Raw genomic sequence first — 22,240 nt, forward strand, 5'->3', positions numbered from 1 at the left:
TAAATCTGTCAGACCAGGCCAGCAAAAATCGCTATTTGCAATCACACACCTAAGTTGAGATTTCTAGTGAGCAGCAGTTTCTTTTGCTCATTTAAAGCAAGTTTGACATGAAGAAAAGCCTGTGCACAGACATATAATGTATTTATTTCATCAGTTAGTCCATCAAGAGGGACCCCTCTGAGTAAACTCTGCTTCACTCCAGCCTTCAGAGGATATAATAGACTTTCTAAAGCCCAAATTTTAGCCTAATAGACTTTATTAAGCCTACATTTTAAAAGCCTAATAGACTAACCTTAGTATCGCAGGACAATGACCAGCCACAAAATTTACACAAAAATTTAAAATCTTAACACAAAATTTAAAATCTCAATATGAAATAAACCAGATTTTTTTCCAGAAATCCTTAGTAACTTCCCAGTTTCCCTGCCTAGAACTTTCCTGCAGTAAATGCAAGGCTGCACTCACCTAAAACTCTTTATTTTAAGCATGGTATGGATACTTTTTCCTTATCAGCCCTTTTAAAAAAGTTGACAAGACAGTAATTCTGGTATCTAACAGCTAAAGTGATGCTAGGGCTTTCCCCCCCAAATAAAAGGTTCTTCTGAAGGCATTCTATAAGTACAGGTGGGAATTATAATGAAAGCTGGATTGCAACTTGAACTAAGGCTTTTTCTATAACAAAATTTGTTATTTGACACATACACTTTAAAATATCACATCAGGCTAAGACCTAGTGTAGTTCCTAGCCCAGATAAGAGAGTTAAGAATTTCTCCTGTAAATTGTTTGGGGGTTTCAGAACATACATGTACATAGAAAATACATGATTTAAGACCGTTTTTTTGCCATAGTTGAGATTAAACATTTTTTTAAAAATCTATACAAAAATATAATTTTCAAGAACTGTGCTTCACTCAACATGAGATCTTGGTTTTCCTTATTTCCCTCCTCAAAACCAAGGATTTTTTTCTGCATGCCACTCACAGAAGATGCAATGAGCTCCAAGCAATGTGAAAAAAAGTCCATTTCAATGAAGAGCACAAGCTGCTCTCACTTCCAGCACCAAATGCCTCCAAGGTAAAGATTTACTCCTGAAAATTAACTTCTGACACTGTGTGGCAAATTATTGTCATTTTGCCAGCACTGTTTAGGTTTGGAATTTTCTGCATTTTCCACATTGGTAGAAGAGGCAGCACAGTGGATTTCTGGCTCATGAATGAGGCACAAGACTACAAGCAATAATAATTCCCTAGGCAATATATTCCCTACTGAAATAAGGCATGGACAGCTCTTGCTTAAAATCACCACATAAACAGTTCTCTACATGCAAAATTCCCATATTTCAGAGGATGTTGCAAATAAAGTCATTCTTCTATATGCATAAATCTTGGATGTACAAAAGATCCAGACAGTGAGATACAAATTTCTAGGATTTCCCTGACTTTTCTGCTTGAAAATGCTGTGATTTTCAAAGCACACAGTTCAGGTGTTTGGGGTGGTTTGGGGTTTTTGAAGTTCTTTTGCTTTGTGGCTTTTTGGCTCATTTTGCTTTTTGGAGGGTGGGGAGAAAGGAAGGGGCACTGTTTGTTTTGCACTGTGGGCTTTTTTAATAAAAGACACCATCTTTTACTTGTAGTAAAAACAAAATAAATTCCTACTTAATGATAAATTTTGGGTTGAAAGCTACTCTCTGTTCTGCCCTCTTCACCAAAGAGGCATCTCAAACCTTGCCCAGGAGAATCTAGAAAGCTCAAAGTTTGAAAATTCTCAGCAAACACCAAGATCCATCTAGCTTGGGGTGATTCTCTGCTAAAATTACAGATTCAAAAGAAACAGCCTGGGAAGTGACATTTGGGGTTTTTAGAGAGGAGGAAGAGGGGGAAAGCATGAACGTGCTAAATAATAGGAACAGAAGCAAATGCCTGATGTGTTGGTAATTGATGAGGGGTAAACTCAGCTGAATCACAAATTCTATCAGGACATAAATTTATCAGGGTGAGGAGGTGTTAAGAGGGCAATTTCCTCCAAAACACTTGCATTTTTTTACATTTTGTGACTTCCAAGCTGCAATAAACCCCAGAGAAACTCACAAAGAATTCTTTTTGGGTTTCTTGAGATGAGTTTCTTGTGGCTCCAGAAATCAAGCCATGGAACTTTTCCCTTCAACCACAGCTCAGTGAAACATTCATAAAACTCAAAAGCAGCAACAGAGGAGCAGTGACAAACATCTCTTTGCTGATAAGAGGATTTGTATTTGTCTGAGAGACCCCAATTAGCCCCATGTTTGAAGGAACAGCTAGAGAGGGTGTTTTTAACAGAAACCCACATTTCTCCTGGGATAACACCATCTCCAGCAGAACACAGAGCACAAGGACAAGTAAATAAAACCCCAAAATTCCTCACCCTGAGGCAGCTGTAGATGCATCTCTCATGGTATATTGCTTTGATACATCATTTTAAATAGAACACCTATTTTTAGGGCACCTGTCAGCACAAAAGCTTTGCAGGGACATGCACACACATCATGGAAAGCTGCTTGGAGGGACACCAGGCAAACTCCAGGCACAGATCCTCAAACAGAGACACCAAGAGAGAGCTTTCCTGCTTAAACGTCACAGTCATATTTTATGGAAAAAATCCCTTCGCCCAGGATTTCTCTCCTGGGAAGCTGAGAAGCCTCAGAGAAAAAGGAAAACAATTCCTATCTCATTTGCTTCTCCTGAGTTTTGCTGCTTTAGAATTTGTCTGGAGATTGTTTCCTTGGTTTCATGTCAGTTGTTTCGACTTATTGGCCAATCAGGGTCAAGCTGTGTCGAGGCTCTGGAAAGAGTCATGAGTTTTCATTATCATCTTTTTAACCTTCTGTAAGTACCCTTTCTGTATTCTTTAGTATTGTTTAGTATAGTATTCTTTAATATAATATAGTATCATAAAACAATAAATTAGCCTTCAAGAAAATGGAGTCAAATTCATCATTCCTCCCTTCATCAGGGAACCCCACAGATACAACACTTAAATGCAATTTTTTCCCACTGTTTGTCTAAATTATCATTACCACCATGGACAGGTCCTGGGTGCAAGCACATTTTTGGTAAGATTTCCTGGACTTCAGTAAACTTTTTCTGAAAATTAACTGTAACTCAATAAATTGGATTCTTCTGACAAACCTGTCATTTTCTTATTGGTGAATGATTACTCTTCACTTAGTGAGTAAACTAAATATAACTTCTTTGCAGAAATTAAGCTCTTACACTTCAAAAATAATCCTCACCATATTAGATGGTCTCCAGATTCCTTGTCTGAAAATGCAGAGTAGGATAGAAACCAACACACAAACCTGTTAATTTGATTTGCCTCACCCTACCCAAACAATTTTAAAAAAGGGATTTTGTCTAAATCCCCTCCAGAGTCAATGGGGAGATCATTTCTTCCATCCTTAGGACAGATTTCTGAAATACAAGTGAAAGCAGCTGCTCAAAGTGCCAATCTCTCTTACTGTACAGAAGTAATCCAAAGCACAAGTTTAATTGCACAACAAATTTCAGTGGATTAAATGAGATTAAATGGCTCCCATTTATTTGGGGGAGCACATGCATGCACATGTGCCTGTGCACAAGGTAGAGAGCAGCTCTGCAGCTGCTTTTGGTCCTAAGCATGTGACACAGTTTGGAAAATATGTACAAGCATATGATATCTAAATAATTCAAAGCCTGCAATTCCAATAGTCTTCATCCTAGAAAAATCAATCACACTCCTTCCACAACTCATAGTATGCTCAGTCCAGAAATAGCAGCCTGTTCCCATTTACAGCAGATGATGGCTAAAAAGCACAAAGGGATCTCTATGTAGGTCTGTATCTGAGTTACAGACAAGACATTTCAACAAAGGCACACACATAAACAAGAAATCAAATTTTTGCATCCAGATCTTGAGTCCTGACAGACAACAGACAGTGGCAATTTTGACAGGCTGAGGGTTTTTGCTTCCCCTTGCTGTTCATGGGGTCAGCCTTCAGCTGCACAAACCCAGAGAGCAGCAGGGTTTGTGGGGAGGAGCTCAGCAAGTGCAGAGAGGGAGAGTGTAAATCTAAATTTCCTGTAGCAGCCATAAGCCCTGGCTGCCAGCCCTCCCTCACAGTGGCCATGCCCACAGCAGGAAGTCATTAATCTGCATTATGACACAATAACTCTGATTAAAGGGGACCTCTGAAGGCCATCTGCTCCACAGCCTCCTCCTTTTTGAGCCCCCTCCTTCCAAGTGGTCAAATTTCATCAACCTCTGGCTCTCCAGCCCCACACTCCCACACTTTGCAGCATTATTGGTGTCTCTGAGTCTGTGCAGGGTGGTGAGAACACAGCCAAATTAAAGATTCAGTCAGATAGTGGCCATACAATCTAAGAGAATATATAATATAGATAAAAAACAATAATATATATTATAATATATACATGTATATATATATAAAATCTCAATATATAATTGAGATATATACTGAGATAAATATTATTATATTTATATATTATATATTATATATAATATATGTAATATATAATATATAATATATTTGAGATAGTCTATAGAGATATAGAGATTATTATATAGAGATATTAGAAATAGATATTATTATATAGAGATATTATCCATTATATATCAATAGATAATTGATAATTATATCAATTATAATTGATATTATAATATATAATATCGATTATATACTTATATTATAATATAAATTATAAGATTAGTATTATATGTCAATCTATAGATCTATATATATAGTATACTATATAATATATATCATATATATAAAAATAAATAAATAATAGATATATCTATATATCTATTGAGATATATATCTCAATATATAATCACAATATAAACCTCAATACATAATTGAGATATAAACCTGTCCAATTTCCAGAGGTACCCACTACATGATCCTCAGTGAAAACCAGACATTAGCACACACATGCAAAACAGGCACTTAGAAACTATTTCTTGCTTTCCAGAAAGGCAAAAATTTATTTTAAGCTACATTTACCTAATTTTAGATCATGCATACAATACCCCAATAAATTAAAGATGCACTCCCTTCTTGAAATGCAGGTTCAAAGGAAAAGGTATTTATAAGATGCTTCAGAGTCAAAACTGACTTTTATTTCAGCTATTAATCTTAGTGTTCTAAAAACCACATTTTTCTATTTTTAAAATCTGATTCTTTTTCTTCCCTTGCTGCTTGGAATTATACCAACAAAATATCACCAAAACCAATTGAAGAGGAAAGTTTTCAAACAAGCTGTACAAAAGTTTCAATCAAACTCTAAGAATTAAGTAAGTAAAAATAGAAAATTTTGGTGTTGCTGTTCATTTCAGTCACCTAATTAATGTTCTCATTTTTTAATAACTTTAGACAAAATAAAAGTATTCAAACAGGAGGGCTCTTTGTACCTTAGCATCATTAAGGTGTTTGCAAGAGATCATGCAAAAAAAGGCAAAATTTGAATTGAGGGAAGAATAAAAGTTTCTTCCATTCTCTCTATTTCCTTTCCTCCACAAAATCCCCAAGAGAATGCTGTATACACAACATGCTCTGAAACCAAGAAAAAGGAATTCCTTGTGAACATCCCCTCAAAAAAACCCACAGAAAATTACCAACCACATGAATGCAAACCATGCTATACAACAAAGGAAAAGCAGTGGCTTGGTTGATATTCAGGGTGATATTAAAAGATAACCTTAAAAAAAATACCCAAAACCATTCATTTACTCAAACTAGATCTTTGTGATCTAGATGTATCATAGTATTAGATAGATTTAGAGCCATATTTTTATAGCATTTTGCATAGAGGAAAAATTTTAGTGGGTTGTTTGATGCCTAAAGTAATATGTTCTATCTCCAGCATGCAGACTTTTCCCTAATTTTTTTTTTTTTAGCTCCTGGTATCTTGTTGCTGAATGTTCCAAGTCTAAATATTAAGCATGTGCAATATACAGATGCAAAAATAAGCACCCTTGGCTTGCTCTGCTGGCTGTGAGCATTCCCAACCTAAATAAGGCACTAATCAGGAGATTGCAACTGCAGCAAAGAGAGGAGCTGAGGGTGAGAGATAACAATGGGTGGGGAAAACGAGCAGGAGACAATCTCTGCAAGCATCTGTGTGAGGAAAGCCAGCATCTGCTTTGCCTCCCAGGCTGAACCCTGGCACACGTAACCCCAGAATAGTTCCTGAGTCACTGGGTGACGGCACAAAGGGAGTTCAGCCTCTTCTCTGTGACCTTTTCTGCAGACAAATGTTTGAGGCAGCCTTTGTAGGTTCTTTCTGAAAATAAAAGCTGCTGTTTATATAAAAGCAGGTCCATTGATCATGGGGGAATTTACATGGAGCAGATCCATGCCAGGTCTGCGGAGCTCTTGGTGACAGCCCAGGAGGCTCTGGGTCAGCTCTGCCACTGGGATAAGGCTCTGGATGCTCCAGCTCTGCCTTGGGAATTTGCAGATCTCACCAAAGATGGTGAAAGCTGAGGCATTGTGTTCCTTTCTGCCACACTTTGCAGGACCAGCATCACAAAAGAAGCAAGAAATTTCCTATAAACCACTCATCTGGTCAAGAGATTCCATGTTTCTACTGCTCATTAGAGAATGAAAAAAGAGGAAAACACAAAAAGCCAAACCAGCAAAGTAACAAAAACATAACAGAAGGCCTCAAAACATCCAGCCTATTTAAAAATTGTGCCCTCCTTGTTTGGAGGAAGGAGGTGCGTGCAGATTGACTCCTCTTCCACGACTGAGCAGCTTTGTCCTCATTGACTTTTTTCATTCTGGACAGAATGAACCAACACACAGAAAGACAGCTCTGAAGGATTTCCAACCTACATGCAAGCCTGAAAGTCCAGGGCACTGAGAAAAGGAGGTATAAGAAATGTAGAGCAGGATAACATCTTCAATGAACGACTAAAAATAGCTGAAGCATCTTCTCTTATGTAAGAGAGAGTTATAAAAAATTGATCAGAATTAATGAGCACAAGCACGTGAAAGGTTTTTGACACACCTCATGACCCTTTCAACCTCATGGAATAACCCTTATTATTGTCAATATTTGGTAGCTGTAACTAAGCAAAGTCAGGTGTCAGATAAGGTGTGCGCTGGTAACAATGAGGAGCAACAACCAGGGGAAACTTAACTGTGAAATGTCAGGGGTCACTTCTTGACATTATTTCACTTCATCTCCCCAGGTCAGGCCTGCCTAATTTTCACCCTTTTGGTGATCAAGCAGCAGAATTCAGAAACTGTTGGGTGAAATGCTTCAGCCTGGCAGATGTCCTCAAAACTCTGTTACCCACAGACAGCCCAAGGACAGCAGCAAACTCAGAGCCATCAGGATGATCTTTAAAGTATTGGAAATATCTCTCTAAAAATGTGTCTTTTACAACATATTAAGGCCTGCAGTGGGATAAATGCAACATTTTCCCATGTAGACTGGGGATCCCCATTGTCCTTATTTCAAGTTATTTGCAGTACAATGGCTTAATCAGAAAAGTAGTGCTACGAAAACAGTAACATTATTTTAAGTAAATTACTCCCACTTAAATCCATACATTTCCTGAAACATTCTCTTGTTTTGAGTCATTGTATCATTACCAGGCACAGACAGTAAATGAGCATTCAAAAGCAAATGGTGAAACGATGACAGAAAACATCAGAGACAACCCCATGCAAAATTACAGAATAGCTTTTCAAAGAGGCAAAACATATGTTTGTGATTTCTTCAGAAAGATTCGACTGGAAGCCACCAATGGTAAATACTGCATTTAAAGGTTGTTATTTAATTTAAAAATCCCCTTACTTCCTATTTTCAAAACTCCGATTTTACAGCTGAGTTCCAAAGTTCAATTATTTCACCAGCACCTCATGAGAAGGGCAAGCACTGATTTGAGCTGCTCTATCCCATTGCAGATGGCAATTTCTCCAAGGAGAATCTCTGGCTGGCGCTCTCCAGGGAGCTGAAATTGCTGCTTCACAAACCCCGGGTGCTCTGGCACAGCAGGATTTGGCCATTCCCTGGGCACAGCAGGATTTGGGCACTCCAGAGCCTGTGCAAAGGGCAGCACGACAGAGCCAGAGCTGGAAATCCTGGGCAAAGAGGCCCTGAAGAGATCCCGTGATACAGAATGACTTCATGGCCCTGCTTGTGGCAGTGAGAGGGAGAAATTTGAAAAGATGCACATTCTTTGAGGTGATATAGTAGCACAGAGAGAAAGAAAGAGTGTGCTGCCCTTTATTTATGATGATAAAAACTTTCCCTGCCAAGAGAGGTTCACCTTTTCTTCTGAAGCCACCAGAAGGATTGCTCCCCTGGCTGCATCCTGGGGGACAAGGGCTCTCCCTCTGCCTGAAAGCAGGGATCCAGCATGCTCCACCTGGAAATCCAGGCTCTGACAGGCAGAATCCCATCTGCCAGCATGTCCAAGGTTCAACAAAGTCACCAAGTTCATAAAACCAAATTAATTTCATGCCTCAGTTTATCTTCTCTTTGAGACCCTGCTAGAAAAGGAGTTCTCCACAAGTCAAAAATGGCACTCTGAAATCGAGGCACACTGCATTTGTTGAGCCCACACAAACCAAAGGGTTACAGCAGAGAACCTTCTCTGCATTGCTGTCACCCAGCTGTTCATCTTTCTTGGTGAGTTTGGCACATTCCAGCCAGCCCAGGTACCCACACTGGCCAGGAAGCAAAGCCTGAACTGATGACAGCATAATTCCTGTGATGATGTGTCTTCTGCCACACTTGCCATTCCTCTCTGACACTCCCAAACGTCTCCTCTCTGACTCTGGAAAACCCATCTCCCTCCTGAAGCTGCCTGTTCTGCATTCACAAAGTTTCCCACTCCTCAACATAACCTCAGGGAAAATGGATTGTTCTCACAACACAGGGATGTAGCAGGGATCTTCCTCAAGAAGCAGCTTCCAACAATGAATTTCCAACTGGGATTTTTCCCAAGTTGTGATTTTCCTTATCATGCTTTTCTTTGCCAATTTCTCTTGTTTACCAGCATGCACCCAGGCAGGATGTGTACACTGAAGGGATTTGCATTCACACAGGCCACCTGAAAGACAGGTGACTTAAAACTGAAATAGTCACACAACTCCTGTCTTCCCACTATGCCTCTGTTGTTGACAACCAAAATTAGAAGCCACACACATGCACAAGGTAGAATTCAGTGCAGTAGTTCCAGCAATGTGAAATCTGACATTTAGTCTAACTTAGTCACCAAAGCTTTAGCTACATAGCCAAGGCAGAGTTAAGTATCTCCCAAAAAAGCAGCCTACCCCACCTATTTCATATATCTATAATGTTCTTTGGCCATGGCTGATTGCCTCTCCACTGACAGCACACCAGCTCTAAAGGATTAGCTCTAACTAGACAATTTAAACACCTACAGCGAGGTAAAATGAAATCCATGCCAAATGATCAGTTTTACTATATGAACAATGACAAAACATAGAGCAGTTCTCTCTTATTTCACACTATTCTATTTTTTTCAAAATCTTTCATAACACACAGCCAGATCCTTCCAACCACAGTCACTTATTCATTCTGGTCCACTAAGCAAATTATGCTTCTGCCTATATATACACAAAACTGTGTAGGCACAGTGCAACTGCAGACATCTCAAAGACATTCTAATGGTTCCCAAGAGTAGATAATTCTTCTTTTTTTCCCCAGCTATTTGGAAACAAAAAATAAAAATGCCTCATGATACACACACAGTGGAAAGATGGCAGATAAAAAGCAGAAATATCTGTGTATCTAGGTTTCTAGTCAAGCCCTGGAGGTGCCCAGTGGTATGTGTAGGTTTGGGAGGAAGAGAGAGGCTTCATTCCTCCTACCCAAGGATGCTGTGTGCACACCCCACAGCACCATGAGCACCCCCAGAGACAGACCAGACAGCAGCCCCCTTTCCTATCAAATTCCCATTTGATCACAGCAATGTCTGCATTCAAGAGAAAGACTTTGTCTCTGCAATTTACACCCAAGAGGGAAACCCACACACATCCTGATCATAAAGCATCTGGCTCAAAATTCACGAGTCTCTGCACTGACTCCTTACAAACCTGTCTGGTCATTTGTTTCCCAAGACATTCCTGTTACACCCTGACTGTAACACTGACCATCACCAGGGAAAGATTGCACTGAGAGAGAGGAGAATCCTCTTCGCTTATTAATATACAGGGCTCATTAGTGAGGTTAAGGCTGCTCAGAATAATTGGTGCTGGGGCTGCAGGCAGATGACTCAGCCTGGCCTGGGTGACCAAAGAGGACATGGAAAACTACTGGCCATGGCATGAGGGATCACCAGGAGTGGCAAAAAAATGAGGAGGTGGCAGGAGGTACAGGTGGCACTGTGAGAAATGGCCACACTCCACACACAGCTCAGAGGGACTTTCAGAGAGGAATCAACTCCGCACTTAGCTGAGGAAAGTGCTGCAGTCCTACAGGGGAGCATCCCAGGGACAGCAGTGTCCTGGTAACTGTGTTAGGAATGTGAAATAAGGCCAGAAATGCTGAAAACCAGTACCAGAAATACCAAATTTGGGGATGGAGGTGGAAAAGCTGGTGCAGTTAAAAACAAACAAACTAGAGTTGGGTTGTTTATTCTGGAATGACAAGGGAGACACAAAAGGCAAGTCAGCAGGAGTGGAAGGAGATAAACCGTGGCACAACACCTGTATGGGGGCACCCATCAGGAGCCCTGCTCCTTGATCAGCACAGCTGGAGCAGGACAAAATACCCAACCTGAGGTTCTCATTGCACCACAACACTCAGACTTGCCTGTGCTCTCAGGAGGAGCTGGGCAGGGTTTGTTCTCTCTGATTTACACCCAGACACAGGGATAAAACTTCCCAATATTGCTGAGTCTGTTCCAGGCTTGATGATATCAGCAGTTAAACACCATTTCATAACACAGGTCTTATTAAAATTAAATAACTTATTTATTTCTTTGCATGCACCTCCTAGGGTGATATCTTCACAAAAGCACACATAACATAGTTAATGAAGAAAGAGAAAATTAATTTTCGAAGCCTATTGACCTGGCACATTGGGAAGAGGAAGAGGCCTTTTAATACTGGAAGGTGTTCGTATTACAGGGACCATGACCACGTAAATACAGAAGAGGAGAAGTAAATAACTTCAGAGAACATGTTCCTTTTTCAACCTTCCAAAAGGAAAGAAGCAGAGCTTTTGTGCAGATATGAGACTTCCTGAAAGTCTCCATTCTAACACAGAAATAAATTAGAATACAGTCTGATCCTCTAAATTTCCATACTCCAGTCTTTACATTAATCTCCCAAACAGCACCTGACAGTCTGTCACATCTTTTGTAGCTGCAGAATCAGGTTTAGATACTTTCTACTGCTTTTATCAGAACAACCAGCTACATGAACTAGAGGTTTAAATCCTAAGATGACAAGTGGGGCTTTGCATCTCCTGCAGCAATTCCGTCTCTAAATAGTATTCTAAAATAGTATTCCAACACGACTCAGGGAGAGGAGTAATGAAATCCACCAATGTATTAAACCATCTGGCTGAGCTTACATCACATTCCTTTTGAAGTATCAAACACCACCAATACATGCTAAAAGAATAAATTTCCTTCCCTCTGATATTTGTAGTGCTGACTCCACACAGGGCTTTCCCATCCATATTTCTCATAAATAATGAGAAATTATTTCTGGCCCTACAGCATGCATACCAAGATGCTAAGGAACACTCAGTGCATTCTGGGCACTGATGTTCTCCATCAGAAACTCCCTTAAAGCACAAAAGCCAAAATCTCAAGAATGCACATCCCAAAACGAAAAGAAAAAAAAATGTTCTGGTGAAATAAAAGCAAATTCAAGGCAAAGATAACAGCAAAGCTCTCAATAAGAATGCTAAGTACTGGAAAAATAAAGAACTGCTGACCCATATGTACTTATTTAGATACAAGCTTTGCCTTGGAACAGCAGGATGTATGTTGCACTCAAATGCATATCTCTGCACAGAAATACTCCAAGCTGTGTGAACCACACTGCAAATTAAAAGCACTTAAGGAGATGTCTAAGCATGATGTTTCATAGAAAGTAGCCAAAGTTGCATTCTCAGCATTGAAAACTTGCTGCAGTGTTTTGTTGAATTATTCATACTCGGAGATGTGATCCTTTTTTAAGCACTTCACATTTGACCGTGTGCCATGATACACTCACAGGGACTCTGCCAGGCACCTGTAAAGCTCCATCCTCAATTTTTCCAAAGTTTGATGCCTGAATTTTTCCAAATTCCATTTTAAACTGCTTTGGTTGCCTTTGAGAGCTGCCAGCAGCAAGTCCCTCTTGTCATTTCTGACTGATTTCCTGGCATGCATTACATCTTTTATCACTGCGTGCAAGCTGGGACACAATTTTTCATCTCTTATGATCTTTCTTGACACCCTTTGCCTTAAAGCAGAGAAAAGCCTTCGAGTCATGTTCATCTCAGTCTTTCACCCTGCTTTTGTTTCTGACTTTTGCCATAATGGCTGAAAAGAGATACTCAGAGTTCCTCTATTCCAGCCATCACTGTCCCATTGCAAATCCAATTCACTGCAATCCATTTCAAATCCAAAATTCTAATGAAACTATTAATTTCTTAGTCATAGTGTACCCAAAAAACAAAATTAAGGATTTGTTTTTTCTGCATATACCCTCAAGAACATGTTCATTTCTGATTTAAGCAATAAGCTTCGTTACATTGAAGAAATCGCAAACAATTCTCAAAGAAAACTGTGGAAAATTTCTTTTTGACAACTCAGCAGTGTGTGCTGCTAGCTGGAGGACCAGCACATCCCAAACACCTGCTAACAAACATTTCACGCTCAGAATTTGTGCAATTGAGCCAAAGCCAGTGAGAATCTGCCAGGTAAGGTATTGGAGTTCTATGGCTAAAGCCATTCACTGATTTATGAATTCAACTTCTGATGCTGCTGGCACTAAACATAACTGGTGCTGCAAATCTTAAAATTTTCACTTAGGTGAAAGTGATGTAAAAGATTCCATGTAATCCACTCCTAGCTATTGCTCCTGGATACAGTCACACTAAAGTTCCATTAAACCCACAATTAAACCTGATCACTTTCAATTTTCACCCCATAAATGCCTTTTACTTCTCTCTAAAGACGCCAATTTGAATTTAAATTACACCTGAAAACACTCTGTGCATCTATACAATTTATAACAGGCAATAATAACAGGCAATATACAATTTATAAAAGCAATAATAGGCAATTTAATTATCATATGTGAATTTCAGCACAGAGGCGAAGCTTTCCTCCCTGCCTGACTCTATTTGTTCTCCACTCCAGAGAGTGAAGAATACTATGGATTTCCTCTGTTTTCTTAATGACCCTTGGGTCTGTGCAACTTCATTTGCTGACTTTGCTGTCAATATGTGAAATTCATCCCAAGGAAGTCAGACCCCTTCATACTTAATTAAAATGTCTAATATTTACATGTAGGGTCTGCGTGGAAAACGTTCTTTTTAAATGGAAGCTATAAGATGGAAAACACATAAAATTTTGGCATTACAGATCAGTCTCAACTTTCAACTTCCTGATATTTGTCAATCTGCATCAGAAATAAGGTTCAACATAAATCCTCTATGCAGTGTATTTAGGTGCAATAATTCATTTTCCCCTTCAAAACACATCAACTTCAATTCCTGTATTCACACAGATTGCATTTGCTTCTCACAAAGGTCATTGTTGCATTCCTGGAGCTAAAATTCAGGAATTTCAGCTAAAATTCCTACTCCTGAATCATTCCTGAAGCTAAAATTCTATTCCTGACAGCTGTATAACACAAGTTGCAGTTTCAAAATTATCATTTTTGCCAGTACTACAAGAAACCAAATAAAGCTGCTACCTAAAAGAGTTGAGCTGATTTACAAGCCAAGAGACACAAGTATTCCTTTTGTCTATGTAAAAGATTATTTCTTCTGACAAAAAACATTAGAAGAATATCTGATGTAACAATAATGTATATTAAATTGCAAAAATTACATATTAAATTTAAAAACTGAGGTGTCTTAAGAAGTTTTACATCCAGCCAGCCATACTGGAGAATGGGAGCCTTCTTTTTGTCCCTTGGAATAAACAATCTGAAATCTGATCACTAACATGAGTTTGTTCCTACAATGCCTTTAGGAAGAAATGTTGAGTTAATTACTCAATTAGAGCATATTTACTTTGTAATTATAATGTCATGTTCAGTCATATTTAATTGTTTTTTCCAAAACACCCGAAGGCAACCATACACAGATTGGGTTAAAAACCTGAATATTTTACATAAATAACAATGCCATTAGAGTAGGATATTTTAAATATATCATAGAGTATTCTTGAAGGTTGGGTGGTTCTCAAACAATATTTTCCTTGGGAAAATTAACTCTTTAAGGTTTATGGGCAAAACTCAAAAAGAGTTCCTGTGCAATCAGATTTATTACTGTCTCTGGTTTGAAAGTCACAAAGTTTCCAGTCACCCTCAATAATTATTTTATTTTAATCTTCTGTCTTTTATTAAAGAAGCCAATTTTCCCTCCCTCCTAAATTTGTTGAGTTTCTTGGTGCACAGGTGAGACTTGTGGATTTCTTTTATTTCTTGACAGATGCCAGGTTAAATAACTTTTATTTTTCCGCCCATGAAAGAGGCTTTAAATGGTACTCTGCTAATTTCTCCCAGCTGTTGAAGGACATTCAACTTGCTGGTGGTTTTTCATGAATTCTGAATGTTTTGCCTGCTGAGACAGACACCGAAACTTAGAATTTTCTATGTGGGACTGAAAAAAACATACAGGGAAAAAAAGGGAAATTGTGGAAGTCCTCTACAAACATTTTAGCGTCCCTGTACGAGCTTCTAACATCCCAGAGATTCCCAAAAAAAAGCAAATTATTCCCAAAGCCCCTCACACAGCCTGTGTCTGATTAAAGCCAGCAAAGTGCCTGGGTGACATTGGGAAATGAGCTCTCCATCTTCATGGATGCAGACTGAAATACACAGAGCAGACACCAGAACAACCTGGTGAGTTTGTTTGTTTGTTATGAAGGGAATTAAACGAAAGGCTGCAGTGGGTTAGGGTAAGCTCCATCCTCAGAGACATTCAGGATTTGCCTGGGCAAGGCCCTGAACAGCCCCTTTTAATTAAACCTGTTTGCAGTGGGGTGCTGAGCAGCCCAGCCCAGCTCCAGCAGCTCCCTCCCATCACACAGGACCATTCTGTTCAATCCTCACCTCCCAGAAATGCCATTTTTGCGCTGAAAGCTGAGCCAGGGAGAGCAGCAGCTCCCAGAACTGTGTTTTTGGGAAGGTGACAGGGAGGGCAGCCCACCTCCAAAGCCACCAGCAGCCACTGCTCCCAAATCCCATCTCAATCTCCTCCCGAGGATAGGCTGTGCTAATCATCTCCCAGCTCCAGATTGCAATAACTCAACCTTGCCTGCTGGACAGCTGCCAGTTTCACCAAACAAAGACAAAATGTGATTCCATCAAATCTTCTGTCACCTTCCACAACACATATACCAACCTTTTCTCCCTCTCTTTTCCTTTGACCAGCAAAGGCACCTGTCCAAACCACAACCTTAATGTTGTGTTTGGGTTTCTGGAGGTCAGTTCTTTTGTTCTGGAAATCTCTACACATGGTACAGAGACACCTGTGACTCTTCCAGCTGGAATAGGCCTATCCTGAAACCATCACCAGTTCTTAAAGAAGTCCTTTCCACTCTCATGATTATGAGAAATCCACAGAAACTGACAGAAATTCTTCCAGAATTCTTCCTTTTCATTCAGAAAAAGGTTTATACGTATTATCAACTGCACCCTGATGTATTTCACAACAGCTCTGCAATAGCAACCGTTGCCTCCATGATCATAAAACCTTACTACTGGATATCAGAGATCCCAACAGGACAAATCCAGCACCTGAACCCACACCTGCTCTCTGGCAGGAGCACCATGAACCCATCACTGCCCTCTCTGCACTCAAGACTTCCTCTCTCATTAAAAAAAAAGAAAGACTAAAAAAAAAGAAAACCTGACATAGCTTAAGTGCACAGTAATGCTTTTACTCCAATAAATCAGAAAATTTCTAAAAATTATAATTTTTTTTAACTTTCATTGGTAATATTACTAAGAAGAAATGCCAATTCTATGTTAGGTAATGGATGAACTATCAGGAAGAGCGTTCAGTGGCCACCCACCAACATGTCTGAACCCTTAATAGCATTTTCTCTTTTTAAAATTAATGATGCTGAAATCCAGTAATAAACATTTTAATGAACACACTTGCTCTCAAATTCCTATCATCTCCACTATCCAAATAAAACCAGTGTTTCAGACAAATGACTGACAAAAAATATACTGGGTTTGTATACAGTCTTTAAAAAAAAGATAGGCAACTGAACCATTTAATAACATTATGTTTTGTAAATCATATATCTGCCACTGGTAAAAGCTTTCTTTGGTGTTGATCTGATTTGTTGTGTTCAATAATTTAAGAGAGAATTTTACTGCACACAGTCACATCTGTTATGCTGGTTGATAGTCAATAAATTTAGAGAACACTTGCTCAGAGGAGCTCTTTTATTTATTTGCTGTTGCTGAACTTGAACGACTCTGTTCCTTTCATTATTTCCCAGAAAGGGTTAAACAAGACGACAAGATACTTCTCAGCAAGTTGATGGCCACAATGAAAACTCACACACACAAGAAGTAAATTTAAGAGTGACTGCCATTCAGGTAAAGCCTATTTTAAGCATGGATGCAGAATCATTTTCCACAAAACTGGAAGAAAACAAGCCAAAACTGAGTACATATGGCAGCACTGCAGTCACAGAGCACGTTCTCTGAAGTGTTTGGAGGAAACAAAACAAAAAGATGAGGACAAAGAATTCAAAGCAAGTATCTCAGTGGGATAAATTAGCTCCACATGGCAAGGCTGTGTCATGTCTGCTATAGTGAATTACCCAGATATAACCCCAAAAACACATTAGAGATGCAAGCAAAAAGGGGGTTCCATAAAGGGGCCTTGGCTGCAGAGAGCACACCAGGTAAGTGCTCAGGACAGCAGCACAAACGCCAGGGTGATCCCCTCAGCAGGAACTGATGATGACCTAACCAAAACTGGTCTCTGTGGCTGGAGATCATGTCAAAGAAAACCTTCAAAAGCATACACTCTAAATTCCATGCCTTTTGCAGGACACTTAAATACTCCTTTTAAGGATATTTAATGCTTGAAAGCACTTAAATACCTTTCTGGAGGCTCTACTGGCAACTTTCACAAATAAATGCAGTGCACTGTATAATGCAGAATGTTTAAGTGCTGTTACTTAACACCGTGTTAAATACTTTTATATTACACTGCTATTTCATATTATATTGAATTAAATGCTTCACACCAATCAAAAGTTCCAAGTACTTTGAGGCAGAAGATAATACCTCATAAATACAAATGTTTATTGTTAAATCAGGGGAGGCTGGAATTCTAGTGCTGCATCTCTAAACAGTGATTCAGACTCTTTCTCCAAAAATCCTGAAGATAAGCTGTTTCAGACTAGATAGATATATTCTTTATGCCCCATGACTAATGCCTACTCTGACCAAGCCTTACAGCAAAGCAAGAGGACAAGAGAAAATACTCAAAAATTATGACAAACTCTGCTAATATGGTCACTTTGTCACCATGGAAAGAACGTGGCTTCTCCTACACGTGAAAGCATTGCCCCAAAAACAAACGGGAAACAAAATTGATATTCTGAAAATAGAGCAGAAAATTAAAGCAAACATCCAATAAATTCTAGTGCCTATAGCCAATGGTTTTGCTTTGCAGCACAGCATGAGACAGATTTCAGCTCTCCGACTGAAATCAGCTGTGAAGTGTGTACACAATCATCTCTATTTATACCTGCAAAGTTAAGAGGAATATTTGTGGGTTTGACCCTCATTTCAGGTCAGAAAATGCATCAGGGACTACGCTGGTGGCTTGACCCTCTCGCTATCAATAGGCTTTTGAGAAATAAAGGGTATACTAATTAGTTCTTAATTTAACAGATACAGGAGATACAAGGACTATGAAAAGAGTGTCTTACAGGGAAACATTTCAAGAACAGGGTATGTGCAGGTTAGGAAAGGAGGTTGCAAGAAGACCTAATTATGGTTGACAAATACCTGAGGGGGTTCTCTTTCTACAAGCAGCAGGTAGAAACCTCTTCAAAATATGCAATAAGGACAAAGCCCAAAGGCATTACCCGAAATTGAAGGCAGGGTAGTTCAGCAAAAATGGCTTTTCACTCAGAGGATCATCACAGCACGGAACAAATGACCTAGCGGGGGCTTTTCAGCGCCGATGAATTTTATCCCGGGATAGGCAGCGACGGAGAGCGGGGCTGGCCGCAGCATCCCGGGCTGTGCAGCCCTGCAGTGCCACCTTCCGGGAGAGGCTGCGGGACCCCGCTGCCCTCCCTCCCCTCCGTGGGGCTGAAAACCTCAGCAAAACCTCGGCAAAACCTCCGCGGAGCCCTGGGCTCCTTCCCTGCCGCCCCTGCACAGCGCAGGTGGCAGCGAGAGGCGAATTTAACGCGGCTCCGAGCAGCTCCGGCCACCCCGTTCCGCTCCCTCCCTCCCTACAGGGGCTGCAACACGTGGGTTTGCACACCCGTTTTCTGTCTCGTTTCAAAGGACCAAGTTTTCAACAGCGTTAAGAGGGAACACGCTAAAGATGCCCGTCAAAGATTCCACCCAGTCCCACGTGTGCGTCGGATGTGATGTAGTGAGTTTTGGAAGCTTTTGCTGGCGCTTCTTGGGTGGGGTTTTGTCATTTTCTAGACAAACATAAGCTGTATCAAGGAATAATTGCTATTAAAAAAATATATACTCCATTGTGTAGCGAAAAAAATGAGCATTGTGTCTCAGCATCAACAAATAACGTACTATTCACTTGCCTTTGTGCAGTGGGAGGCTGTAATGAAAGCACAGCAGGCTTAGCATCCAAAAAAACCCAGGAAATTCTTACTGTAGGCCAAAGATTTTCAGGATACCTAGCCACATCCAGAAGTGTAAAACAAGTATTATTACAAACCTACCCAAACTGGCAGATAAGAAGCCAGCAAAGCCCTTTCAAACACAATTCCTCTCCACCACAGCCCTCATAATGTAACTAATGGCCTCCCAACATTTTATTTATTTATTTACCTTGAGTGAGCCCTGTTGGAGCAGCTGCCCAGGTAGCTGAGTGTGAGCTCAGGTGGGCTAGCTGATATCAGACCTGATATCAGGCAGCAGCTGCCAGCAGAGGCCTGCTCACATCAGTCACACCTCAAGAACAGACATCAAAATCCACCTTGCACCACCAAGAACCTGGAACATAAACCTTGCTGCCAGCACAAGAGCAAGGACTGATCTAAATCAGCCTTGCATGTCAGAAGAGAGGAGCAGACCAGGAGCCCAGAGCTGGCTTCATCTTCCACCCCCCTCCCATCACTACCTTGCAACTGCAAATCTGTGGCTGCTTTAATGGCTCCATTCCACCTCGTGATTGGTTTGCTCCCATCTCCTCACCACCAGGTTTTCTTGACTACTGATCAATTTAACCTTTCAGGTGCTGTTTGCATAAAATAAAAATAGATTGTAAATAAATGACAACCCCTAGCACTACCAGGGAACAGAAACCTCTTCCACCTGGCTGCTTTTCTGTTTGCTTTACAAGTCGCTCTTTCACCTGGGAGTAATGGCAACCCGCATCAAGAGACAGATGCAAAACTGTTCCTCCAATTATATAATCACTGCAGCTGATAAGGAGGGAGCTGGATTTAGGTTGCCATAGCGTTGGCATATTGCTATGGAGGCTGAGCTCTTCATCCACTTTATCAGCGCTGGACCAGGAAGAGCAGCCCAATTATGCCTGCTGGATGCATGTGCTGCAGACCGGCTCCCACTTGCAAGGAGCACTCCGGATCAGGGGCTGCTTCCTTTCCCCTCCCACCTCATTTCGATGGAGTGCTTAGGGCTGCGGGTGCTGGCTGGTTTTTTGCCTTTTAATCTGCGTTTAATCATAAGGAGGGTGGTGTTACCTCTAAACCCCACTACCCTTCTACCATGGAGGGCTGCCACAGCGCTGCTGCCCCTCCCAGGTGTTCGGGGGTACCTGCGGGGCAGGCTCGGCCCCGGAGCAGGTGTTGGATGCCCGATGACAAACGCGGCCGGGAAGTTGTGGCCGCCCTGGGGAAGCAGAGGGGGCGATTAGGGACAAGTTGGCCGGGGCTGGGGGTTCTGAGGTGGGGACAGAGGCACCCCGGGAGCCGCGCTGCTCTTCGCTCGCCCATGGGGAGGAAATGGCTCTGCCTGCTCTGCAACACCGACGTGTGTGTGTGTGTGTGAATGTGTGTGCAGCCAGGGATGGAGGGAAGGGAGGGAGGGAAGGAGGGGAGGGGGTGACACCATGCAGGTAACGGGATAAAAATAACTTCAGGAACGGCACATCGGGGTTGGGCGGGGGCGGGGGGGAAGGCTTCTGGAGTTTGGACAAACAAAGTTTTACTACAGGGAATAGCGGGGGACATTTGCTAAACGCCGAGGAGCAACAGCACACGGCTTGGTGTCCATGATGCAGGCGATCCTGCGAGGAGCCGGGCGAGAAATCAGCGCCCCGAGTAAAACCCAACTTTCATTTCAATACGGGCACCCCCGGTGTCCCTGGTTCTCTCGGCATGAGCGCACGTATGGTGCACATGTGTGTAAACAGATAATTCTGCCTTCCCCTCCCCTTTCGTGTGAGAGATTGGGAATAGCGTAAGAGAAGGGAAGGGCTCCTCTCCCGGTGCCTTGGGAAGCCGTTCCCAGACGGAGCTCAGGGGCACCGGGAGGAGGTTAACTGGGCAAGATCCCCGAACTGCGGCGGCCCTGCGAATCAATCCTCGCTGGACACGGAGGAGCGGCCGAGCCCCGGCCCGCAGCCCCTCCGAGCCCCGAGCCCGACACGGCCACTCAAAGCAACTTTTCTGTGCCCGGGCTGTGCTAAGGAACAGCAGCTCTGTGAGGGGCTGCGGGGTCCCCCCGGAGCACGCCCGGCCGAGGGGAGCCGAGCGCTCCCAATGGAGCCCGGTGTCACAGGCTGTCCTCTGCCCGTGGCGGCGGCGGAGCCGAGCCGAGCCGGGCGAGAAGGGACAAAGGGCAGGGGAGGGAACGGTTGCTAGGTCCTCGGAGGTAAATCTCAGGCTTACCTTGATGGTTTTCTTCTGGAATGTACATCCTCTTGTTTTCATTGACCATTTAAAACGAGTCCAGAATAATCCCTCCGAAAATCGGCTTGGTAAAATTCAAGGAAGAATGGAGCTGCAGAATTTCTCCTTTTATTATTACCTGATTCCCATTATTGCATCAAACACCAAAAACTGATCCTTTCCACTACTGCCTCCTTTAGTGAGATTGCAATGCATCCTCAGTACATCCGGGCCCCTTCCAAGAATTTAGCACAGCACCTCTGGCTGTTAAACCATAAAAAAGAACAGGAAGGGGGGAAACGAGAGGAGGGGTGGGGGGGAAAGGAAAAAAAGCAAAAGCATCCAGGACAAACCTCTGAGGGTTAAATGTCTTTTTAAAATCCACCAACTATAAGATTAACAACAGGAGGACGAGGCAAAAAAAAAAGGGGGGGAGATGTTCAAACGCCGCTGCTCCTCCTCTTCAAAGCCATTCTGAGCGCGTTGTGTTGGCAGGGAGCTGTTTCTGCAGAGGAAGAGAGCACAGTCCCAGCCCCTCACTCCCTCCCCTCCCTCACAGCGCGCTCGCCGCCCGCTCTCTGCCTCTCGCCGACAGACAGACAGACACCCTGAACGCTTCCAGATGTTCCAGCTGCGGCTGCACGCAGCTCCCCGCTCTCGCACGGCGCTGCGAGAACGCCGGACTCGCTGCGAAAGTTTAACACGCTGCCTGCTGCCTCCACTGCGCCTGCCGGAGCCTCGGCACAGACATGACGTCAAGGAGGCGAGCTGGAGCCGGCGGCTGCCTGGGGGAGCGGGCACCGGGCGGGGAGCGGCCCCGGCCCCGCTCCGAGCCGCGCTGCGGGCGCTGCCCCGCGGGGCCGCCGCGGAACGGGAGTGCGAGAACGGGGGTGCGAGCCGCATCCCAAGGAGCGCGGAGCCGCTGGATGGGTGTGCGGGAGCCGAGCGGGAGCCCCC

The 22,240-nt window shown here is 42.2% G+C and overlaps 1 protein-coding gene across 1 annotated transcript in view; it reads right to left on the bottom strand.

Annotated features, from left to right (window-relative positions):
* Positions 1 to 22,009, bottom strand: part of CACNA1C (calcium voltage-gated channel subunit alpha1 C) — a 408,531-nt gene extending 386,522 nt beyond the window's left edge. Inside the window, exon 1 of the mRNA XM_054281854.1 lies at positions 21,284 to 22,009. Within this exon, the coding sequence (XP_054137829.1) occupies positions 21,284 to 21,332 (49 nt within the window). The 5' untranslated portion in view covers positions 21,333 to 22,009. The remainder of the gene's footprint in view (positions 1 to 21,283) is intronic.
* Between the last annotated feature and the right edge of the window lie 231 nt (positions 22,010 to 22,240).

The sequence above is a fragment of the Melozone crissalis genome, unplaced genomic scaffold (assembly GCF_028551555.1).
Source record: "Melozone crissalis strain CALT ecotype California unplaced genomic scaffold, PUWL_Pcris_2 ptg000033l_1, whole genome shotgun sequence".
Classification (NCBI taxonomy): domain Eukaryota; kingdom Metazoa; phylum Chordata; class Aves; order Passeriformes; family Passerellidae; genus Melozone; species Melozone crissalis.